The 22,069-nt window shown below is 40.7% G+C and overlaps 1 protein-coding gene across 1 annotated transcript in view; it reads left to right on the forward strand.

The window, feature by feature from the left end:
• LOC121181892 (membrane-associated guanylate kinase, WW and PDZ domain-containing protein 2-like) overlaps positions 1-22,069 on the forward strand; it is a 69,882-nt gene that overhangs the window by 27,665 nt on the left and 20,148 nt on the right. The window contains exons 3-8 of the mRNA XM_041038107.1: positions 4,794-4,913; positions 8,690-8,914; positions 10,447-10,675; positions 11,361-11,440; positions 20,543-20,600; positions 21,622-21,743. Of these exons, the coding sequence (XP_040894041.1) occupies positions 4,794-4,913; positions 8,690-8,914; positions 10,447-10,675; positions 11,361-11,440; positions 20,543-20,600; positions 21,622-21,743 (834 nt within the window). The remainder of the gene's footprint in view (positions 1-4,793; positions 4,914-8,689; positions 8,915-10,446; positions 10,676-11,360; positions 11,441-20,542; positions 20,601-21,621; positions 21,744-22,069) is intronic.

Genomic DNA, 22,069 nt, shown 5'->3' on the forward strand with positions numbered 1-22,069 from the left:
TTAAACAAACATGTCTCAGTTCAGAGGAAAAGATATGCATTCAGAAAATTAATGTCTCTTTCCACTTCATGCAGCATGATTAGGTTAGGTTGGACTTCCATTAAGCTCAGAGGACAAGTGTGCTAACACATTTGTACTGGCGTGTTTGAGTCCTCTCTTTCACGGTCTTCTTCCACAATAATCCCCAGGTGGATTATTGTGGAAGAGCATCACGCCTGTTCACCTTTTGCAGTGTATTTTTAGTTACTGTTAGATTTGGTGTTACCTCGGTCTCTGTAACAAATTCACTCCAACTCCCAAAGCAACCTGATGGCTCTGATGGATGATACGCTGGAACCAAGAGGGGTTTGTGAGACAAACACAATGCATATATGTGCGCATTGAGACAGAGCTGGAGGCTCAGCTGGGACCATGTGAATCCAGTTTTTCTCATCTGGGTTTGTTGCTCAATCCAATTACCGTACAATTGTTCCATGTATTACAACTACAAATACTGTAGGAGTCTTTTTTTTTTTTCAACAGTGAGTCTCAGAACTCTGGAGGACATAATGTTATCTATAGCCCTTTGTCTGCATCTTTAACTATTAACTCTTAATATGAAACACATACTTGGTTCCCCCTACCCTCATCTCTTAGTTCCCACACATACTCAAGCTGAGACAGTATCAACTGACCACCTTCCCCCACCCTTTATTATGATAATCAGTCCATCTATTTTTAGCTCTGAGTCTCCCTCGCTCTGCTTCTCCCTCTTGGTGACTTCCTGTCTAATTATACAAATGTGTATGCGTACACATGCACAGTATCAAACTCACTCGCAGGCTGCTGTGGATGCACAGCAAGGTTAACCAATCATTCGTTTTGTCCTCTCCCTGTTTCCTTCTCCGTTGCTGTCTGTTGCAAGTTTTCTCTGCTTGCCACTCTTCTGCCACTGTATTATTTAGCAAAGGTCTTTGTCCTCTTAGCGTCTGACACCCAGCTGAGTTATTTCAGTATATCAGCTATTTTAGCTTTAGCTCCAAATGGACTTTCCTTGTTATGTTTCAACGTAATCTCTCTCTCGTTCTTTCTCTCTCACTCCCACTAATGTGAAAATATGCTGTAGTTCTTGGTCGTCATGGTTTGAGGCAGAGAATGTCTTCACCCCCTAAAGGGGCAGCTCCGAAGCTTTTCTGTGCTATTATAGATTTAAGTCATTTAAGCCATAAATCTCTATGCCACTCATACTCCTACTCGCAGCGTCACCTCTGAGAGGTTTGGCTACACTGGCTGATTGCAATGCAAAGACCATTTTTGGCTCACAGCCGACTTTATCCTTTATTAGTGAGAGCACGACATCCAATCAATAGTCAACAGCAGCAGTACTTTTGGCTCAGGGGACGCGTCGCTGCCTCCTCTCAGTACAGTCTGCTGCTATTTTTTAATTTGAGCACCTGTGCAGCTTGTCCTGCTTTGTTCAGCTCATTTATTAAAGCTCTGCTTAGCAGTTTTTTGTGGCTATGTACAAAAACTATAAAGAGAAAAACCCTTGAACTGAACTGAACTGAACTGAACTGAAGAGGATGTCAGCCCTCAACCATAAGACCCCATCAATTATACATTGAATTTTTATCAGTTTTGGTTTCTACCTGGGAGTTTTCGAGGATAAGAAAAAGGAAGCTGGTATGGTTAAAGATAGATGAAGACAGAGAAAGGCAGCAACAGGGGCAGAAGGAACAGAGTATGGATTTTGCTGGGAACAGGGTTCGTCTTAATAAAAAGGTCTACTTCACAGTTATTTAGTGGGTGTTGCTAAGGGGAAGGGAGGAGGAAGAGCAGAGCGCCAGGGAGAAAAACAGGTAATGTGCTAAACCTCTCTCAGTAGAAATGTGTGAAAAGGAAGGAAGAAAAGAGGAACAGTCGGCCTATCTGCCTATCTCAAGGCCAGATAGTCGATCAATATTCCCAGCTCAGATCCAACAAGACGCTCTCTATCTCTCCCTCTCTCTCTCTGCTCGATTGGTGTGTCCAGTGAAGGAAGCTGTGGGAGAAGGCCATCGGCAGGTCATCAGTATTCCAGCAGGCTCTGCCTACTCTGGTGTGGGCAGCAGAATAATTTCACTCTGATCTTACAGATCAATAGCTGTACCCAGTGGAAGGCGACCAGCCCCGCCTGGCTGACTGAGCTGCTGCGGTATTCAGAGTAGCAATGCACACACAATGGATGGTCCTCTTCAAGATTCATTTTTTTAGTTTAACATGCAGTGTAGTTCATGGAGTAGCTCTCATTGTACTGGTCTGTGAAGCTTCTCTACATAGGCATTTGTTATAGTCGATATCAGAGGATAGCCAGCATCTTGGAACACTGAGCATTGTGAGTACATGAAGGGGTGGTCAACATGATCACCTGACAGCACCTGACAATATAATTCAGTCAGCTAAAATAACCTTTCAGTGTCTTTGTTGTGCTTATGTTAAATTTTTGTATAGACTGAGTCAGAGGAGTGATGAGTCAACTCATGGGGGTGGGGAAGGAAGATATTTATTTTACCTTATGATATAATGCAATCCAATACATAAGCACCTAAACTGCAGCCTCAAAAATTACCATGGAGTTAAATCAATACTTCTGAAAATGGAGAAAAATGGGATACACAGCAGTATTTACTGCAGCACTGTCGTTTTGCATGACATTATACAGGAGCTAGACAAAACATGCAAAAAGTTAAATATTTGCTAGTGGTGGACATAAATGCTTGTGTGCTGTGGTGCAATACAACAAAAGTGACCTCCAATGCATGTTTTTTTTTTTTTTTTTTGAAGTTCTGTATAAGATGTGTTGAGTGACTTTCATGTTGGTTTTTGAAGAAGCACTTCAGGTGTTCATTGTTCTAACTAGGGCTGGTTAGCTTTTCCATCATGTTCACTGATCTGTATTTATATAGTAGCTCAATTAAATTTTTAACCAGGGACTGGTACATGGTCAGTTCATCAGAAAAAACTTCACTGATCTGCAAGTCAAAAGCAAAGCCTGTGTCAAAGCTTTAAACTTCTATTCATGTACAAAAACAACATCAGGAGTGTTAAATACTGTATGTTACACAACAAGTCATGAAGCATATCAAGATTTTAAATCACCTTGTGGAATGTTTATGCATTATGACATCTTTAGGTCCTGTCAAGCAGTATAGAGCTCTATATAAGCTTTACAGCCACTCACAATATATTCATCTGATATGGAGTTTTGATACGAGTCAGAATACATCAAGCAATGCGAATGGAGGAACACACTCATATGTACACACTCAAACACACACACAAGCTCATTCATACCTGTAGTGGATTTACAGTGTCCTACTGAGCTGTGATCAGCTTGGAGATGGGATTACTGTTGGCACAGTGGGCACTTTACCACATTTATTACATTTAGAGTCACACAGACAAACACACATGTACACAGAACATAAGTACAAACAAACACCCGTCTGTACACAGAATGGCAGTGTTGGACAGCCTTATAGACTCATTATGCGTTGCTTAGCTCTCATCTCTGCTCCCACCGGTGAAGTAAATACAGTAGAGAATGCTCAGTAGATGCACTGCAGGAGCAAAGTGGTGACAGACGATCAATAGAGATCTAATGATTAAGATATCACACTCTGGGGAGAGTTAGAGGTTCCTGCACTCCATGAGATGACTAACCCCCCCCCCCCCCCCCCCCACTCACTCAGTGTTTGCACATGTGCATGCATTTGAGTCTATATGTGTGTGTTTGTGTGTGCATACAGGGTGTCTGTCTCACACACTCACACCCACACATCCACCACCTGTTGTTTTAATCTCCCACAGCTCACACTCCAATAATGATACTAGTAAGTATTATGTCCCCTCCATTCATACCTTAGCATATTTGCTGTTCTTTTGGCTTTTTGCAACCTTGTCAGAACTGCTCATTGCCTTTTTAGATATGTACACTTGGACCATTGGAGCACAAATCTTACAATTACACAACCAGATCTGACATTCTGGCAACTGCACAGCCAGATCAATCTGACTTAGCTTTTACCATGTGGGCCTGAGTTCTGGGAAAAGCTCTGTAAGCGGTCTCCACTGGGCCAATGACTGTTTCAAGGCATGATCAATGGAGAACAGGAATCAACACCAACAGACTTGACTGAGCTTGGGCTGAAAGTCCACTTGGCAGAGACACAAACATAGCACCTCATTAAACTCGAAACTCCCATCGCTGCCATCACAGCGCCGAGCCTCGACGCTGCAGCACTGATGGAGATCTCTAGAGCGTTGATGTAGGAAGGCTGTAATTGCTGCATGGTAATGTGTTGCCTGTGCATTCCTGCTGTTTCAACAATAATCCAATGGGCACAGCATTGTGTGTTGCTGTGTAAGGAGGTTTGAGTTATGCTTGGTAAAAGTGGCATATTGATTCACTCATTACTAAAACAGCACCGGATTGGCTTGTAGGGACTGAATTATTGTGGTTTTCTGTTTGAGCATGCTTTCCCTTCTCCTCTCTAGCTGTCTCTCTCCGTCTCTCACTGTCACTCACACACAATTGTGTGAATGGATTTGGCTATCACCAGTGATGACTCTTCACTCAGCCTCTTCTGTTCCATTTCCTCTCCCCTCCCATTTCCTCTCATACACTTTGTAGCCTCAAATCTGCCGTCTTTTTCTGTCCAGCGCTTTTTCTAGGCTCTTTCTCTACCTTCCTGCCTTTTCTTCTGAAGTGCCCTATTTGGCTCTGATGACCTCTCCCTCCCTCTGTCTTTGTCTCTCTTCCTCTGTCTCTGCAGGTACCACCAGGCAGCCTAAGGAGGGGGAGGTGCCAGGGGTGGACTACAACTTTGTGAGTGTGGAGCGTTTTATGGAACTGGAGCAAAGTGGAGCCCTGCTAGAGAGTGGAACCTATGAAGGTGAGCTCTGGGAGTGCTGTGGCCGCTGTGCAGGAACCATTCTGCATTTGCCAGACAAGTACAGGTGCTTGGGGAGCAGAAACGGGAACATATGTTTCAGTTGAGCTATTTTGTTATTTTTAAATTGAATCTGCCGTCTTGTGCTGCCTTGTAGATATCTTTGCTTGATGGATCAGGTGTGTCAGGTGATACTCTTACACACAGCTGAAGTAAACAAAATGAGTCTTCTGCACAGAGTCATGTATTACAGCTTCCTCTCGTGGTTGATGAACGGCTGGTTGACTACAAGTGTGTGTCTGTGTGTGTGCGCGTTCATGTGTGTGAGCTGGATGAATGCCATTTCCAAGTCATGTCAAGTCCGTACATCTGCTTTGCTACAGTGTCAGGGATGCATCTGCAGATGGGAGATTTGCTGGTTCATTTGCCCAGTAGCAGTTTTTTGAGCATGTGCAGCTCAACACACTAGCACAAATCATGTGTGAGTGCATGTGTGTGTGTTGGGGGTACAGGCACACACACAGTCGTGTGTGTTCCCTTTTTGTGTGTGGATTTCATAATTGTGGATCTCTGTATATTTACGGTGTATGTTTCCCTTAACACAGAGCTTACTTATGCCCACTGAGGGAAGCTGTCTCTTTCAGGCTGGCTGCACTGAAGGTGCAGCAACTCAATTTGTAGTGCACAGAAAAATAAGAGAGGGCAGAGAAGAAAGAATGAGAGACGGGAGGTAAGAATGCAACAAGATAGAAAAAGATTTAGATTGTGAAGATGGCCAAAATCAGACATGAAATGTTATCAGAAAAGTCTTCAAAGTAATTGTACAGCAAGAGTGTTTGCATGTGTGCGAGTGTGTGCAAAGCCTTTTGCACATAAGAGCTTATTTATGTGAGCAGTCTTTATGCACAGTTATGTATGTGAACTGTGCATAAAGCCAAGATGCCTTCAGGCGAAACCAGGAGCACTCAGGATCAGGGTAACATTATGTTTTTAAAACTAGCGTGGTGCATAAGGAGGAACCCTGACCTAAACTTATCTCAGCATGCTTTGTGTTCTCCAGAGTGTATCTTCAGGTTTAAGCTTTCACAGGTGGGTACTTGCCGCTTATGTAGTTTCATATTCTTTGTTTACATGTGCCAGTGTGTGCATATTATTTATTTTTGTCACAATGTGATAATTCTGTTTGGTGGACAGCAGGGTAAGTGTGTTTATTGAGGAAGTGGTGGCTGCGACTGAACCTCTCCTAATATCTATCCACCTCCTGCTGGGATGAAAGTAAACAGATCTCTGTGGTCTCTGTGCTACTGATCCTTCTTTTGTCCTTGATTGCTTCCTTCTTCTCTTTTCTTTGCTCAGCTGTTGTTCTCCTCCAACTGCCACTGTCCACTTTGTTTCCTCTTTGTGAAACCCCCACTCCTCTCCACTTTGAGGGATTATAAGATAAGACATCTCTGCCTCACTCACATTCAATATTTAATCACAAAATATATCTCCCTGACAGTGAGGGTCGTATTTAAATTTCAGATAAATGTAGAATGTTATTGTGGTTGAAGAGCAAATAACACTAGGAAAGAAATGTGCCCAGTCAAATATTATAACACAGAACTGAATATCAGAAATTATAGAAAGGTGCAAAATCACAGAAACTTAAATGTCAGTGTCAAAAAAAGAGATTGGTATACTTACAATGTAATGAGGATGTTTCGATCTCCAGTAAGATACCCAGAGGAGCTTCATGTACTCTGCTTCTTCTCTTCATGGTACTGTACTTAACTTCTACTTTTCTTAATTTTCCTGGAATCCCAATGCTATTTTTGCTCTTTGCTTTGATTGCTGTGTGTTTTGTTGTGTGATTGTGCCTCCAAACAGAGCTGCTTGCACCAATATGGGAGGAATGACACAATCATTTATACAAATCAAGTAACTCTGTACAGCTTTGGTAACTATTTTATCATGACATTGCACCTGTTTCCACCTGCTAAGCTAATCCACACAGGTAATGAAACTTGCTACAGCAGATGTCCTCCACCAGAGGACTGGGGATAATGTTTTCAATCAAAAACAAAATTTCTTTTTTTTTGTACAAAGCAATATTACTTTCTCCATCCTGTAAATGGGATATTTAGTGGAGGACATGCTGTAAGAACAGACTAATGGATGCTACATTTACACACTTTAACAAAACAAAACTATAGATAACATTTGAATAATAATGGAGATTGTTCGAAGACACTAGTTGTAGCCTGACTGCACAGCTATCATTATGTTCTAAAATAGGTCTGTGTGCATCATTAGGCAGAGAAAGCGCAATGACAGGGTTTTCTTAAATTCCAAAACATTAATGTTTTAAAAAGGGGCACTGTTTGCCCTTGTTTGGCCATATTTAGAGAGCTGTGTCTATATTTGAATCCTGCTTTTTAGTAGATTTTTTTTTTTGTTTTTAGTAGGAGATACTGTCCGCTATATAGGACACAATTAGCTATTATTGAAACCTCACCTCTAAATAATATGTTATTCCTCCAACTAATACTGTAATAGTATTTCTCCAGGCAAACTGTCCCATGTCTGCCCAAAGCAGCATTTGTAGTTTAGGAAGAGTCATCTTAATTAAGATAAACAGACAGCTGGCTCGGGCTTTGAGAGCCAAAACTAGTGAGTCGGCTAATTTAACATAGCAGCAGTGCAAACGTTGTATTCAACCCAAAAAATACCCAAAACTCTAACTGTACCTCAGTGTGGATCTGTCTGTTCAAACAAAACCTGAACCATACCATGTCTGAATCTTATAGAACCTATGCAACATCCTCTTCTGATTCAACAAAAGGTTAAACACTTTTTGCTAATTTATTTCCATCTTTCGTAGAGATTTTCTATCAAAGTTACACGGAGTAACAGAATTTAAGAACAACACATGCTCCTGAATGTCAAGAGATATGTCTAAACTTTCCACTGGACCCAAAAGTACTACTGTACTTTATGTTTGTCTTAAACAAATGACAAAAAAGACTGAAACCTAAACTGAGTCTGGACCCATTTTATATACTGCAGGCTTTAAATTATTCTCGTCTGTATTGCTGCGGGTATGCATTCAAAATAAGACAATTCTGGATTAAGAGTCACAGTTATATTGTGGATGTCACAGGTTTGCAGTTTGTTTCATGTCTATGTCACATTTCAGAGGACTGTACAGTATTATCTGTTTTTCTCCTTTTCAGGTTTGGGTGACAGATTAAGGTTGCTGCTTGTAACAGAATGTTATATAGGGTGTATAATATGTCAGAAAAAAATGTCATGCAAAACGTTGTGATGGAAGCACGATAATGGCATTGACTTCCAATGTGTGGGGGTTTGGCTTATTTACTCCCTCTCAGTATTGTGTTCAGTATTGTGTTACAGCATTGGCATCTGATAGATTTTTAAATTAAAAATGCACATAACTGTTTATGTCAGTTCAATTCAGGCAGAAGATCTCAGCTATTAGCCACTGCTAATTCTAATGTCTTCTTGAAACTCACCCAACATGCAAATACACAAAATAGATCAGACTTATTAGAAAGGATTAGTTCCCAGTCAAAAACAGTTTTAGTAACTTCTGCTATGAGCTGTTCAGATGGCTAAGTTTTATGTTTTAAAAGGCAATCTTCTGTTCAAAGCTTCAGTTGCTTTCAACCAGTGGACCTCCATTCTCCTTGACAGATGGTGTGTCACATCACCTGCCACATGCATGAGTCATGCATCTGGCCACTAACACAAATGCCCCTGTGCCTCTCTGCCCTCAGATAACTTTTACGGCACACCAAAACCTCCAGCGGAGCCGTCCCCTGCAGCTCCTCCTCTGAATGTGAGTGAGGCTCTGCTGCCCGGAGCCCGGCCCAGCGCCCAGGGCAAGAGGAAGAGGAACCAGTCAGTCAGCAACATGGAGCAGCGCGCGAGTCTGGAGCCACCTGAGGAGGAGGAGGAGGAGAGTCCGGTTGTCAACGGCAATGGGGTGGCCATCACACCAGGTACTGATGGATAAGAGGGAAAAACATCAGTTTCCTGTTTTTATTCCAAATTTTCACTCCTGACTGAAATTAGATTCAAAATCTCTTTCACAAGTGCCGTGACCATGAAGACATTTTATAACATCATACTTAGGTGAGGAGAAAATCAGGTTTGAAGGCCTGGACTGTCCCCTGGGTGATTTATTGCTGTCTCACTGGTGTGATTGAGTAAAACCGGAGAAACAGGCCGGTTGTCATAGCAATTGTCACCTTTCCTCTTTATTTTCCCTTAAGGACAAATGAAGAGTCTATTTTCTTCTTTAGTCCAGTTTCATATCTGCTGTTTATATAGTTCAGCCAGTGCAGATGGCTACAAATCTGACAACAAACTGTACTCTGACCAGTCATTACAGACATTAACTGCAAGGGTTCTCAGTAACCTTATGTAACAGAATTCACAAGGGCACCTCAACGTCTTCACTGTTATCACTGTCCAGAGTCTGATTTTGGCTTCAGCTTCTGTCTCTCTGTCCTCTCATTTTTCCATCTCTTCTGCCGTCTTTGCTCTCCTGCCACTGGCCTTTGTCCTTGTTTCTATTAATACCGCAACTCTCCCCTCTCTCTTCCTCTCCTCTACCATCCTCTTCCTTCTGAGCTCTCTAGCTTCTTCTTCATCTTTGTAGTCCTGTCCCTTCTGCCCTCTCCTCTTCCGTCTCATTCCCCCCTCTCTTTTAGACAGTGTTGGTATAGCATATCAGATTTTTCCCCTCATTCTCTTACTGTTGTGTTGTTATATTTACTTCTTTCTTTTTTGTGACTACATCAGGAAAAATTGTGTTTTATGCATGCCGTTCAGACATCACTACAACAATAAAAGTGACTGATACTGTTGATACTATTACTAGGTGGAAGATTAACATCAAGAATAAGACATTTTGGATGGTTAAAGAAAAAAAAACAGATTTTTATCAAACAAACTAATTTTAGTAAGTCTGGATGTGGACATGTGGACCCTGAAATCCAATAAGTTTTGCTAAAGAGCACTGACTTTCTTCCATCTTACTTTCCTATAAGAATTGTGATGTTAAAGGCAAATATTGACCTTTTTGGTATTCACTCCCCTCGATCGCGTGTTCATCATCCGCTGACTTAGATGCCACCAGCCTTCCTCCTCACTCAAAAACCTTTTCTTGTGTCTCTGACTCAGTCTCTGACCCCTAAAGTCACTGTCTTTTCCTGTTTCTCCATTTCTGACATCTCTATGTTGTTTTCTCCTCATGCTCATTGTCCTCAGACCCCATCTCTCCCCTCTTTCTCTCCCTCCTCTCTCTCTCTCTTCCCCTCTCTCCTGGGGGGTTCATAGCTCTGCAGTGGCTTGGCTCTGACTCATCATGCATGGCGTGTGTCGTGTGCATCCAGGTCTGCATGTGTGTATGGAGTGAATTTGTGAATAACTGTGTGTGTCTTTGTGTGTGTGTGTGTGTGTGTGTGTGTGTGTGTGTGTGTGTGTGTGTGTGTGTGTGTGTGTGTGTGTGTGTGTGTGTGCTTCACAGAGTCCAGTGAACATGAGGACAAGAGCACAGATGCCTCTGGGGAGGTTGCTGTTGAAGTGTCCAGCCAGGCCCCAGCCTCCATTGAGCCTCCCATCGAAGGAGAGGAGGCCCCACAATCTCCCTCTAAATCCCCCACCAAAGTCCCAGACGCAGATGAGGAAGAGCTCGGTCCTTTGCCTGACAACTGGGAGATGGCCTACACTGAGAAGGGGGAGGTCTACTTCATAGAGTAAGAGAAAATAATGCTGTATCAATCTATTTTGGGATTCTTTTATATACCAATATAAGAATTTTACTCGCCAAAAAACACCATGTTCCTTTATGTCTGTATGTGTTACAGGAAGTTAAGTCTTTATTATGAAATGATGTAAAACTTTCTCTGAAAATAATGAAAACTCTGAAAAACAAAACCAATGTCATGCACCTCACAGAGTGCACCCTCTTTAAAAACAGGATTTATGTATGGCTTGTTGTGTAAACATTAAAGCACTGACCTCTATGTTGAATAATTGATGTAACCTAATGCTGCTAATCAGACACACAGGATGTATACACACACACAAACAGACACGCACACCCCTGCAAACTTTTGCCCTCTCTTCTCACCCTTACTAATTAGTGGCTGAGGGCTAATTAGTGGATTAATGGCCATTTAGTTTACCTTAGAAATCCCCTTGTTTCTCTTTGCCCCTCCACACACACACACACACACACACACACACACACACACACACACACACACACACACACACACATACACACATACACACACACACACTCTTATGTTCAGGTCATTAGTGTTAATTTGCACTCATCTCTTTCTTTTATCCTCACTGTCAGTCTCTGTCTGACCTCTGTTTGCCCCTTTCCTCTCTTTATTGCCTTCATCTACACATCTCTTTCTTCGTCTCCAGTCACAACACGAAAACTACATCATGGTTGGATCCTCGGCTCGCAAAGAAAGCAAAGCCACCAGAAGAATGCAGGGAAGATGGTGAGTCTGAACGACCTGTTTACCTGTTTGCTCTCTTGTTTTGTAAGCTTTGGTATATGTTCATCTGAGTCGGGCTCATCTTTCAGCATTCGTGGGAGTGCGTCGTCTCTGCATTTCCTGCTGTTTGTGTACCTGTGTTGTCTGTTCCTGACTCACTGTTTCAGCGTGTTTTCCCTCCTCGAGAAAAAGAGCACAAAAATACTCTGTTGTTTGAGGTGTTTGTTAGTCTGCTGATGGTCTCACTGTTCTCCACAGGTTTTGGGAAGAGCACTTACATATTAAAGGGGGTTATGAAATATGGAAAGAATAAACTAGACAAATAAATAAATATAAATACCTTTATAGGTTTGTTGTTAGTGGTTTTCATTAGCATCGGATGGTCTTGCTATATGTGCAGAGAGGAGTGCAGTGACGTTCATTCAATATTCTTTTTTATGACTTTCTTCATGACCAAACTGTAGTAATTATTTTAAATTAAAATAAGACAGCTGTAACCAGTGTGAATAAGAGGAAACACTGCCACTGTCTCATCTTATTCTGATGAGGACATGCTTCATGTCAAAACATTAGTAATTGCATCTTATTAAAAAGCCCTAACTATAACGTGTGCTTCAGACTCCATCACTCCAGAATAAAACCTTGTTTGCTGTGTTTAAAGATAAAAGTGGTATCCTGTATTTGTCTAATTGTCAAGAAATCCCATAGCAATCCCATCATTACTTTCTTTCCTACTCTGTGTGTAGAGTTCAGCTGCAAACCCCATTGTCCTACTGAAGACAGAAATCCATTGAAAATGAGTCATAAATATACACTTTATTTTTTTAGAAAGACTCTGTAATTTTCTAAAACAGCTGGTCACTGCAATTTTTAGCAAACACTACTCAAACAGGAGTAAAAAGTGAATTTATTTAAGATTATTTTAAGCAGTAGATTAATACAGAGTTGGTGCTCGAGTGAGGCAGTTCCCAGACTTCTCAGTGTGTGATCCCTTAAAGAGAAATATGATTTCCCTCCCTCATATTTGTTTAATTCTTTATTTTTATAATTTTAGAGGCCTTGTAGGGTAAATCTATCCAGGAAAAGAAAACAAAGAGTAGAGAGACTACAGTCTGAAAAATATTCTATTTTTTGTTGCAGAAATTGCTTTAGTCCTTTTCTTACCTGTTAATAATTTCATGGCCCTTCAGAGTTATCTTCTGGTCCTCTAACAGAGTCCCAATTTATTGCTCTAGTGACTATTTACAGCAGCAGGATGGTGTATTTGGGATCAAGTGACTAATTTATGTGTTTCTAATAGTTTGTGGACAACGAAGGTGGTCTATGGCACAGAGGAATGAACTATATCAGGCTGTGGCTACACAAACAGTACTCATTAGTGGGATCAGTTCATTGTTTGGATTTTGGATTTGTTGACAAAAAGATGTAGTGTCACTAGCCTTGTCTTTTAAGGTTTGTTTTAAAGCAGTTTGAAACGGGAAGCAAAGGTGTTTGAATTAAGGAAAAAATTAAATTTCACAGTCTAAAACCTAAGAACAGGAATTTAATACAGTGAATGTCTGGTGCTGATGTCAGTCATGTAAATAAAAGAGAGTTCCTGTGGTGGTTTGGTGTGATCAGATTATAACAATGAGGTGATCTTACATCCCTGCTGCTGTCACAGCCTTCGGTCAGCGAATTAGGCTGTGATGTGATTCACTAGGGAGATCTGAATCAATACCTTCTCTACCTCTCCTCTGTTCCTCATCTCTTCAATTTTCTCCCTCCTCCATTCTCCCCTCTGCACTCCTTCACCTCACGTCTCTGTCACTCTCCCCTTTCAATCTCCCTCCACTCTTCAATTTTCCTCCTCTCTCTCTTTTTTTCTCTCTTACTCTCGTTTTCCATCTCTCCCTCTCTTCCTCTGCCCAGTAAAGGGCTGGTCTGTGACAGGAATTCTAATAACACTGCTCAGCTCTGGTCAAACTGGTTCTCACTCTCTCTCTCTACACACACACACACACACACACTACTGTTGTCAATTCACAAACCCTTTTCACAAACATGCCCGACGTACTTCAGCTTCATCTTGGCAGAGCAAAGATCGGTTTTCACCAATGCCAGCAATGTTCAGAAGCCAAGTTTCTGTCAACTGTGTTGCTCTGTGATCACTTATTTTCTGCATTAGTCCAACAACTTGCTGTTGCTTCTGGCTGTGTTTGGGTTTGGGTTTACTATCCATGCTAAATGAGTATTTACTTCAGCACATCATATTAGAGTTCGATCCTTTGTGAATTTAGCAAAGTTAAAAAAAAAAAAAAAAAAAGATTATTTTGTTTGTGTACAAACAAGACCAAGAGTCTACAGCCATGCTAGCGGCTCTGTGAGGCTGTAATAAGGAACTTATGCTCTGCATGAGACGTATTTTAATAGAAGGACACAAACAGCTAACAGCCCAGGGATTAGCATAAGCAATACTAAGCAGCCAGCACTAGACTTAAATCTAGATCCTAATGCTAACATTAGACTTTAGTCTAGATTTTAGTGTAGTCTTCCTGCCTGAAGAAAGTAGGATGTGTCAGTGACAACACCTGAACTATGTGATTGGCCATATTAAAGCATATAATGTGATCCGACTGTTATTTTGCATTTGCTGACTAATGCATATATTTTCTCAGAGAAACAGGAGGCAGATAAATCAGTCATGTTTGTGAAAGTGGCAAAAATTACCCATTTACTGCCCTCCATGTCCTCCTCTGTCTGTCATCTTTCTTTCTCTCTTTTCCTTTGTCTGCAGTTTATCTACTGTGCAAAGTTGATTTGGGCTTTTTCTTTTTTGGTCTGCCTGTTTCTGTCTTTGGGGAAGCAGTGGTTAAAGGAAGTTAATGCTTGAGCGATCACTGGCAGAGGATTTTGAATCAAAGGCTGTTAGCCGAACGTTTGTGAGGGTCTTGGATGACACATCACATCCTCTCGCAGCACCTTTGAATTGATGCCTTCCAGAAAACAGGTTTAGTTGCCAGGAAATGTTCTCTTTTTCAGTATAAACAGCTCACAGCTCGGCCACATGTTTAATCCAGCGCAGTGCTCTTTGTTTTACTCATCATGCTATTGTTTTCTATTAATGTTCACTGTGTAACTCTTAGTAATTTGCTGTACTGCCTGTTTTCTGATGTTTACACTTTTTGCATCCTTGATGCAGCAGTTTAAACGCAAATTCACATTTTCTGCCAACATTAATGGACAGGTAATTTTTGAATAATGAAATATGCATGGAAGCAAGGATGTCAGATTCTGCAAGGAGATTTGAATAAAACAATAAATGTGGGGAGGGAACAGCAGGAAGATTTGGTTTTGTTTTTAACTGCCCCATCTGCCCGAAGGATTTCTTAGAGAATTACAGCCTCAGACAGAAAGCAGACAAACATTCAGACATACTTTCATCAATGCTGTTTTTGCGTCTTCCTTCTTGTTATTCCCTTTCCGTTGAGTCCATCTCATGGTCGTTTTGGTCCAGTTTCCTTTAGCATTTCATATCGTCATCCACTATTCCCTTTTCCCCTCGCTCAGCCTCTCAGACTTGCTTTTCTCCCTTGCAGTATTTTTGGTGAAAATGAAGAGATGCTTTTTTTTGCTGATGTTTTTGCACAAATGTGCACTATTGTGTGTATTGTTTTGTATAAGAAGCTAATTTTATTTATTTATTTGATTTACAATTTTAGTCATTATTGCGCTAATGTATGTTCAAGTGTTAGCTCATAATTTTGCTTTTAATTATTTATTTGATACCATGAAAAGTGGGTGATGTCATGATTGATAGCTGTGATTGACTCACAGTTGAGTTGTATGGGTGGGACCTCGATACCACAGCTCGACTTGCCAATCACTACTATGCAGACTTTGGCTCCAAATGATATCTTACCCCTGTCTTGGATATTTTGGTTTCATGTTGGGAGGAAGTGGAGACTCGTCGTCCACCTTTATATACAGTCATTGCTCTCTCGTTATCAGCTCAAGACCAAACCTGGATAAGCTACCACAATTAGACACCAGGCTTGTCATATCAGACACTGGGGTTAGAGGGTTAGGTTTACAATTGAAGCCCAATGCTTGTTTCAGTTATGTAATTGGGGAAAAAATGTCATCAAAATGAACAATATAGTCTTTTATCAAAGATTGACAGTTTTCTTTCTCTTTTCTGCTATTTTTAAATATCCTGTGATTTTAAGAGGAAGCTTAAATACAAATCTACTATGTGTAGAACAAATCACATTGAGATTATTTGCATACTAATCAGGTAGAGTAAACATGATCTCGCCCTGGAACACGACCACAACCATTGAGCGGCACTGTGCAGAAGAGGATGACTGGATTCTGTCTAGCCATCCAAGCCTAAGATAAATCAGCCGTGATCCTCTTGTTCCCAGTGGCTGTTCAGTTTGTGCTACTCTGTTCTGCTCAGCTTCCTAGTGTGTTTAAATTACTCATAGCGCCACCTCCTGCTGGGGAAGGTAAATTACTCATGACATTTGTGAGAAAATTCTCAGCACAGTCATGGCAGAAAGATTGTGCCAAGTGTCACCTGAGTTTGTTTTTTGGTTTTTTTTTTTGGTCATTGTAGGATATAATTTTTGTGCCTTTCTGCATTTGATAGGTAGAAATTTGATAGGTACATTTTGTATTTGCAAAACAAAATGCAAACCACACAGTGTTTGTGGGTGAATCGTAGGATATTTGTAAGACTGTTTTTTTTTTGGGGGGGGGGGGGGTTCAATGGTTAAATGTTGGCAGGAAATGATCTCCTTAGTTCTATCTATATGCTGAGACTGACTCCCAGAGTTCAAAGGCTTGTCACCACAGATCTGGTTCGCTTGCAGTCTTTTTGTCTGGCAAGTCTTTTGTTACATAACACAAGCCCATATCTCGTCTCTTGCTCAGAGGAGGCAAGAACAGAGCGGGACAAGCTTCAAATCGTGGCAAGTGTTGGTTTCAGTTCTGCCACTTATACGCGCTCAATCCCAACGCCAGTTTCAAAGTAATGTCAGTGCTAATGATGAAAATATGCTGCTTATGCACATTTAGAGCCAGGAATCCTCACTGAGGCCGATGTCACGATGTCGAAACACGGTCTGTAACCAACAGAGAAAGTGTGAAGTAAGGAAAGAGACTAGACAGAGGAGAGAAAACAAAAAGAAATCTGAGAAATGATGGAGTTAGAAGAAGTGGTGAAGATGAGCAGAGGGACACCCTGCTACAGCCGCTTCTTGAAAAGAAACAAATGATGGAGAGACGTTGAGGAGAGTTGAAGCACTGTCAGAAGTGATGGAGTTATGCTAAAATGTTACGTCTCTCTATTTGGACCAAGAACATTTATCTGTCTTTTTTAATGTCACTTTCATGTTCTCCCTGTCTCTTTGTTTCGGTCTTGATGGCTCTTGTTTATTTCCTGTCTCTGTCCTTTATATCCAGATTCAAAGCTGATACAGTATACATTCACATGGCAGTATAAACACAAAAACACAACACTGTGTTTCAGTCATATAATTAAAGTTGCAACAATTAGTTGGTTAATCAATTAAGCAATCATCTGAAAATTAATCTGAAACCATTTTCATAATCTGTATTTATATCATTTTTAGGCGTTGGAGCTACAAGGTGGTCTGGTGATCATGTTTAAACTAATGCCACCATTTTGGTTTATGACCTGCAAGACTAAAATTCCTGTAAGCCTCAGCTCTACTTTGTGTTTAGTGCTAATTAGCATACACACACTAAACTAAGACTGTGAACACAAACATTATGCCTGCTTGTTATTTTGAGTATGGTAGCATGCAGTACAGCCTTACAGAGCCACTGGCATGGCTGGAGACTCTCAGTCTTATTTAAGCTAAAATGCCAAAAATTTATGTTATCCATCTTTTCATGTGTGAATATTTCCTGGTTTTTGTCTTCGATATTAAACTAAACAGATTGGCTGGATGGAACAAGTAATTTGAGTATGTCAGCTTGGGCTTTGGGAAATTGTAATGGGCATTTTTACTACTTTATTACACATTATGGACAAAACATTTTATCAGTTCATCGTTAATTGCATCCCTACATAGATATGGGTTCTGGTCATTTTTGTGAAAATTTTGGAGGTTGTTTTTTGGTTCGAGCTTATTCTTGAGTTCAGGGTTAGTATGTTTTTTTTCGGAGTCAGATGAGTTCATTGTATCTGTTCCTGGCTGCCTGTTGGTCAGAGAGTCTGTGTGAGAGGGAAGATGAGTCATCTAATGCAGAGGAATCACAATTAGACTTCATGTCAAAAGAGACACCAATACAGATACTTATAAACAAGCACCCGAACACACAAGCAAGCCCCTCGGTGCTCATTCTGTGCACAGACACGTGAGGTGTTTGATTTAGTGTCAAAGAAAGATAACACTTTCACTCATTCAGACATGCAAACACAGTTCAGCCATCTAATACACACACACTCACGCACTGCAAATATAGACTCATATGAATGCAAAAAACACACACACACACACACACACAAATGCTCTCTCTATGCTCTCTGTATTTCAGTGGCATGAAATAGAGACAAGACAGAGCCCTCAGCTCAGGCGAGAAAAAAAAAGACTTCCACTGGTGGTTTCCATGGAAACTGTCTCCCTTTCACTTTAGGGGGAGGGCAAGCGACTAGTGGATGAGTTAGGCCGACATTTAAGGTGGCTCATGGATAGGGTGGGAGGGAATTTAAGGTGGTTTGAAGTGTGAATCCATCTGACTTTTCCACCTCGGGGATGAGAAGGGTCGTTCGAGGTAATGGCAGTGTGATGCAGGCAGTTTGAGCAAACGGTAAAGCAGAGAAGAGTTAATTGCAGCATCCACCCCTTTCACCTTGGGCTGCACAGTCAGCATGCTCAGCAGCCAGGACACACACACACACTTAGACACACTCAGACACACTAACTCACAGACAGATTATTGATATCAAGATCAGAAATCTGTTCATAATTACATTATAGCGTGAGGGGATGAAGCCACAGTATCAGTGTCACACAGACCAAATAATTGTAAATATAATAGAGCTGGGTGTGTGTGTGTGTTTGCATGTGAGTGTGTGCATGTGTGTCAGTGAGTGACTGTGAATCTCAAAAGAATTCAGAGGGTTGGGAAGTGTTTTGGTATTCTTAAAAAAATTCTGTACTTTTGCCAATATAATACCTGGCTTGGACAAATATAAACATTTTGGTAATGCTTTACTTTACACATCTGTAATTTGAAAGTAACTCCCCAAGCTTAATGGAAATAACTGGAATTCCCTACTAATTATAGATAATTTATTCTATAGCAACATCCAGATTAAATGTTTAGTCAGTGCGCAGCAAGTGAACATGCTCTGCTGAACATACATAAATATGAAATTTGTCTATAGACAAGCATACAATTCAACATATGTCCTATGAAGAATGATTAAAAAAAAAATTTTGCTCAGGTTTAAACGGATTCTCCTTTTTCTCTATAATTAATACCAAATTGCACCAGCTTTTTCCAAGATATAAATTTTCTAGGAAATTATTGTTAGTAACATTTTTCTATAAATATGAAATGTTATCTAAACACAAACAGCCAAGGTAATTTGCCCAAATAAAATAAAGTTTGAAATAATCATGCTCTCAATTTAGATAATGAACAGTCTCGTCAAACAAAACAAAATACCATGAATCAGCCTGGCTTTTGATGCAAACACTTGACAGTCTTTGATAGACAGTGGCACTGACCAAAATGTGTTTTTAGCACTGTCTATCAAAGATTGTCAATCTTTGTCTATCAAAGATTGTCAATCTTTGATAGACAGTCTTTGACATGTCAGTTGCCCTGTGCAGGCTATTAGCAGGGCATCTAAACTCCCCACCCCACCTGCCACCACTGCATACCTTCCCACAAAAGTCCAACACCCAGCACATGCTGTATTCCCACTTTGTCTAACTTTTTTTTTCACCTAGAGCTCTTCTACCACCAAGGTTGTCAGCTCTTGTGTATGTGTGTGTGTGTGTGTATTTACATTTCATTAATAAGCTCAGGGTCATGCCGAGTCCCTGATGACTCATTGTTAGTGTATTTGTCACCTTTTTCAATCTGTATGACACTAGTATTGTTCTGCTTCCGTCAGGTTTGCTTTATTTCCCTGTGGAAAATGCCCACCTACAGACATAGTCATGAATTGCATGAATAAGACTCTTATTCTTATTAGACAAGACATGAGGATGAATTAATATGAGGGAGGAAGATCAACCTTTCAGTAATGCTCACTGATGAATGCTAATCAGAAGTGCTGTATTTCGAGTATATGTCTGAGTGGGAAGGTAACAGCTTGGGCAGATGGACTGTGATTGTGGGTGTGTGTGTGTATCTTTGTATGTCACCTCAGCCTTACAGTATGAGGTCAGTCTCCTTGTTGTGTTCCTTAAGCCTCAGTGAAGGCTGAGTGCTGAAGCCCAAAACCAAAACATCCTGAATTTTGCATACACCGGTAGAGGGAGCTCATTATAGTTCACTGTATATTGTGTGTGTCAGTGAAGTTACGATAAGTGAAATAGAAGAATAGGGCACGGAGTACGGGATTTTTAGCAGAGCATTGACCCAGTTCTCTTACGATGGAGTGAGAAGAGATAAATCAGCAAAGGGATAGATGAAGTGAGGAGGGAATAGAGAAGCAGAGGAGGAGACAATTGACATAGCAGCCATGGAAGCCATCCAAGGCGAAAATGAGTGGGTGGGTGAAAGAAAAAAAGAGACAAACATCAAGTAGCACAGTGAAGCTATTTTGGCCTTGAAGTATTTGTGCACACGACAGAGGGGAGAGAATGAAAGAAAGGGAGAGCAGGATGTGATGTGTCAGACGATTTAAATGTTATTTTCCTCCTGTCTCTGTTGTGATTCGTGTCTCCATGAAGAAGCCACTGCAGATCGAAGTGTTGTCTGTCTATTAAAGGAGCACTTTGGTAGTGTCTAGCTGTGAGCCCTGAGACTCATGTTGTCTCCCCTCAGTGGTTCAATTTAGTGTCTTTTTTCCTTCTTCTGCTCTCAGCATAAACTGACTTCATTTTCCTCCTCTTGTTTTCCCCATCTTCTCAGAGCTGCCCTATGGCTGGGAGAAGATAGATGACCCCATCTACGGCAGCTACTATGTAGAGTAAGTCTCCCTGTTGACTTGGTTAACTCAGCTGCTCAGTAGTAAAACAGAAAATGCATTTCCATGGTTTACAGCAACTCGTTATGAATTATAGATGAATAAATTCTCATTTCTTTTTTATGTCTCTCTGCTCATTTGACTAAACTTTGACAGTGAAATACTCATCCGCAAGGACTATCCTGAGAACGCTGCTGATAAAAATCGTTCATCTGGTCAAAATTATTTAAAATGTTGCTCTGTAGGTGCAGTTTTATTTGGAGGTACATTACATTTTTTCCACTTGAACCAGAATGAATTGTAATTAGAAGTGAAAACTCGGTCCTTTACAACATTTGACTGTGGCTATAAGTTACTTTAAAAGTAACATTTTAACATTATTCTTTTATAGCATTATCTAACATCCAGTAGAAACACATAGTATGAAATGCTAGTTCAGTATTTACTTTAATTCTATCTTTGGTTTGATTTGCCACCTCCTGAGAAAAATGTCTGAAGCTTGCCAGGTGTTTGTAACTGTTGATTTTCAGTGGGATTAGGAAGATTAACAACCTTTGCTCTTAGACTGTGTCATTTGATTCAGAGTCAACAAAAAACAAATCAATCTGTTGAACTTAGAGGCCCCACACACAGGTGTTTTTTTTTTAGTTCTTTTAAATGAAGCCCTCTGCTCTGGTGCCTGAAAGTTGTAAATAACATGAGGTCACCAGGCTCTGTGTATTGATACAGTGGTAGAAATTAATGTAATTTTTCCCACCCAAATTGGTGCAGCAAGCCTAACATATGATTCATGGCTACGTAATTGAGAACTTGTGTGCAGGACCTTTAAATGCATCAGTAATTTAGTACACTGAAAGACAGCATTTTTATGAATGAGCATTTTTACTTTGGGTTCTTAAATTATATTTTATTGAAAATACTTACGTACTTTGGTAAAATTTAGAATTCATCTGCGTTGCTGACCCGAGAAAAGGCTCTGAATTATCTCTTTTCCGTTATTTGAAATGATGCACTCTGTTTTCAGTCACATCAACCGAAGGACTCAGTTTGAGAACCCCGTCCTGGAAGCCAAGAGACGCCTGGAGCAGCAGCGGCAGATGCAGAGCCAGGGACTGTCCGCCCTGCCACTGCCCACTATATACAGAGGTACACATGAAATACTACAGTATGTGCAGTACTTGAATCAAAACATGCTGACATACTTAGTTGCACAAATATGAAAATGCCAGGGCTGCAGAAAGGACATGCACAGCACATGGTCTTGGTCTCAAGGGCATAGAGGACCCCTGAAAACTCATGGGCTGATAGATTTTTAAACTGATTGTTAATTTTCCCTATTATACAGATTTTGTACAGATATTTTTTGTGTTAAACATTGTGCATTTTTCATTATTTTCGCAACCCATGTCATATATTGGACAGTTTTCTAAATATTTGATGGGGCAGATGCACAATGTCACACTGTACAGGGT

The sequence above is a fragment of the Toxotes jaculatrix genome, chromosome 5 (genome assembly GCF_017976425.1).
Source record: "Toxotes jaculatrix isolate fToxJac2 chromosome 5, fToxJac2.pri, whole genome shotgun sequence".
In the NCBI taxonomy this organism is placed as follows: Eukaryota; Metazoa; Chordata; class Actinopteri; family Toxotidae; genus Toxotes; species Toxotes jaculatrix.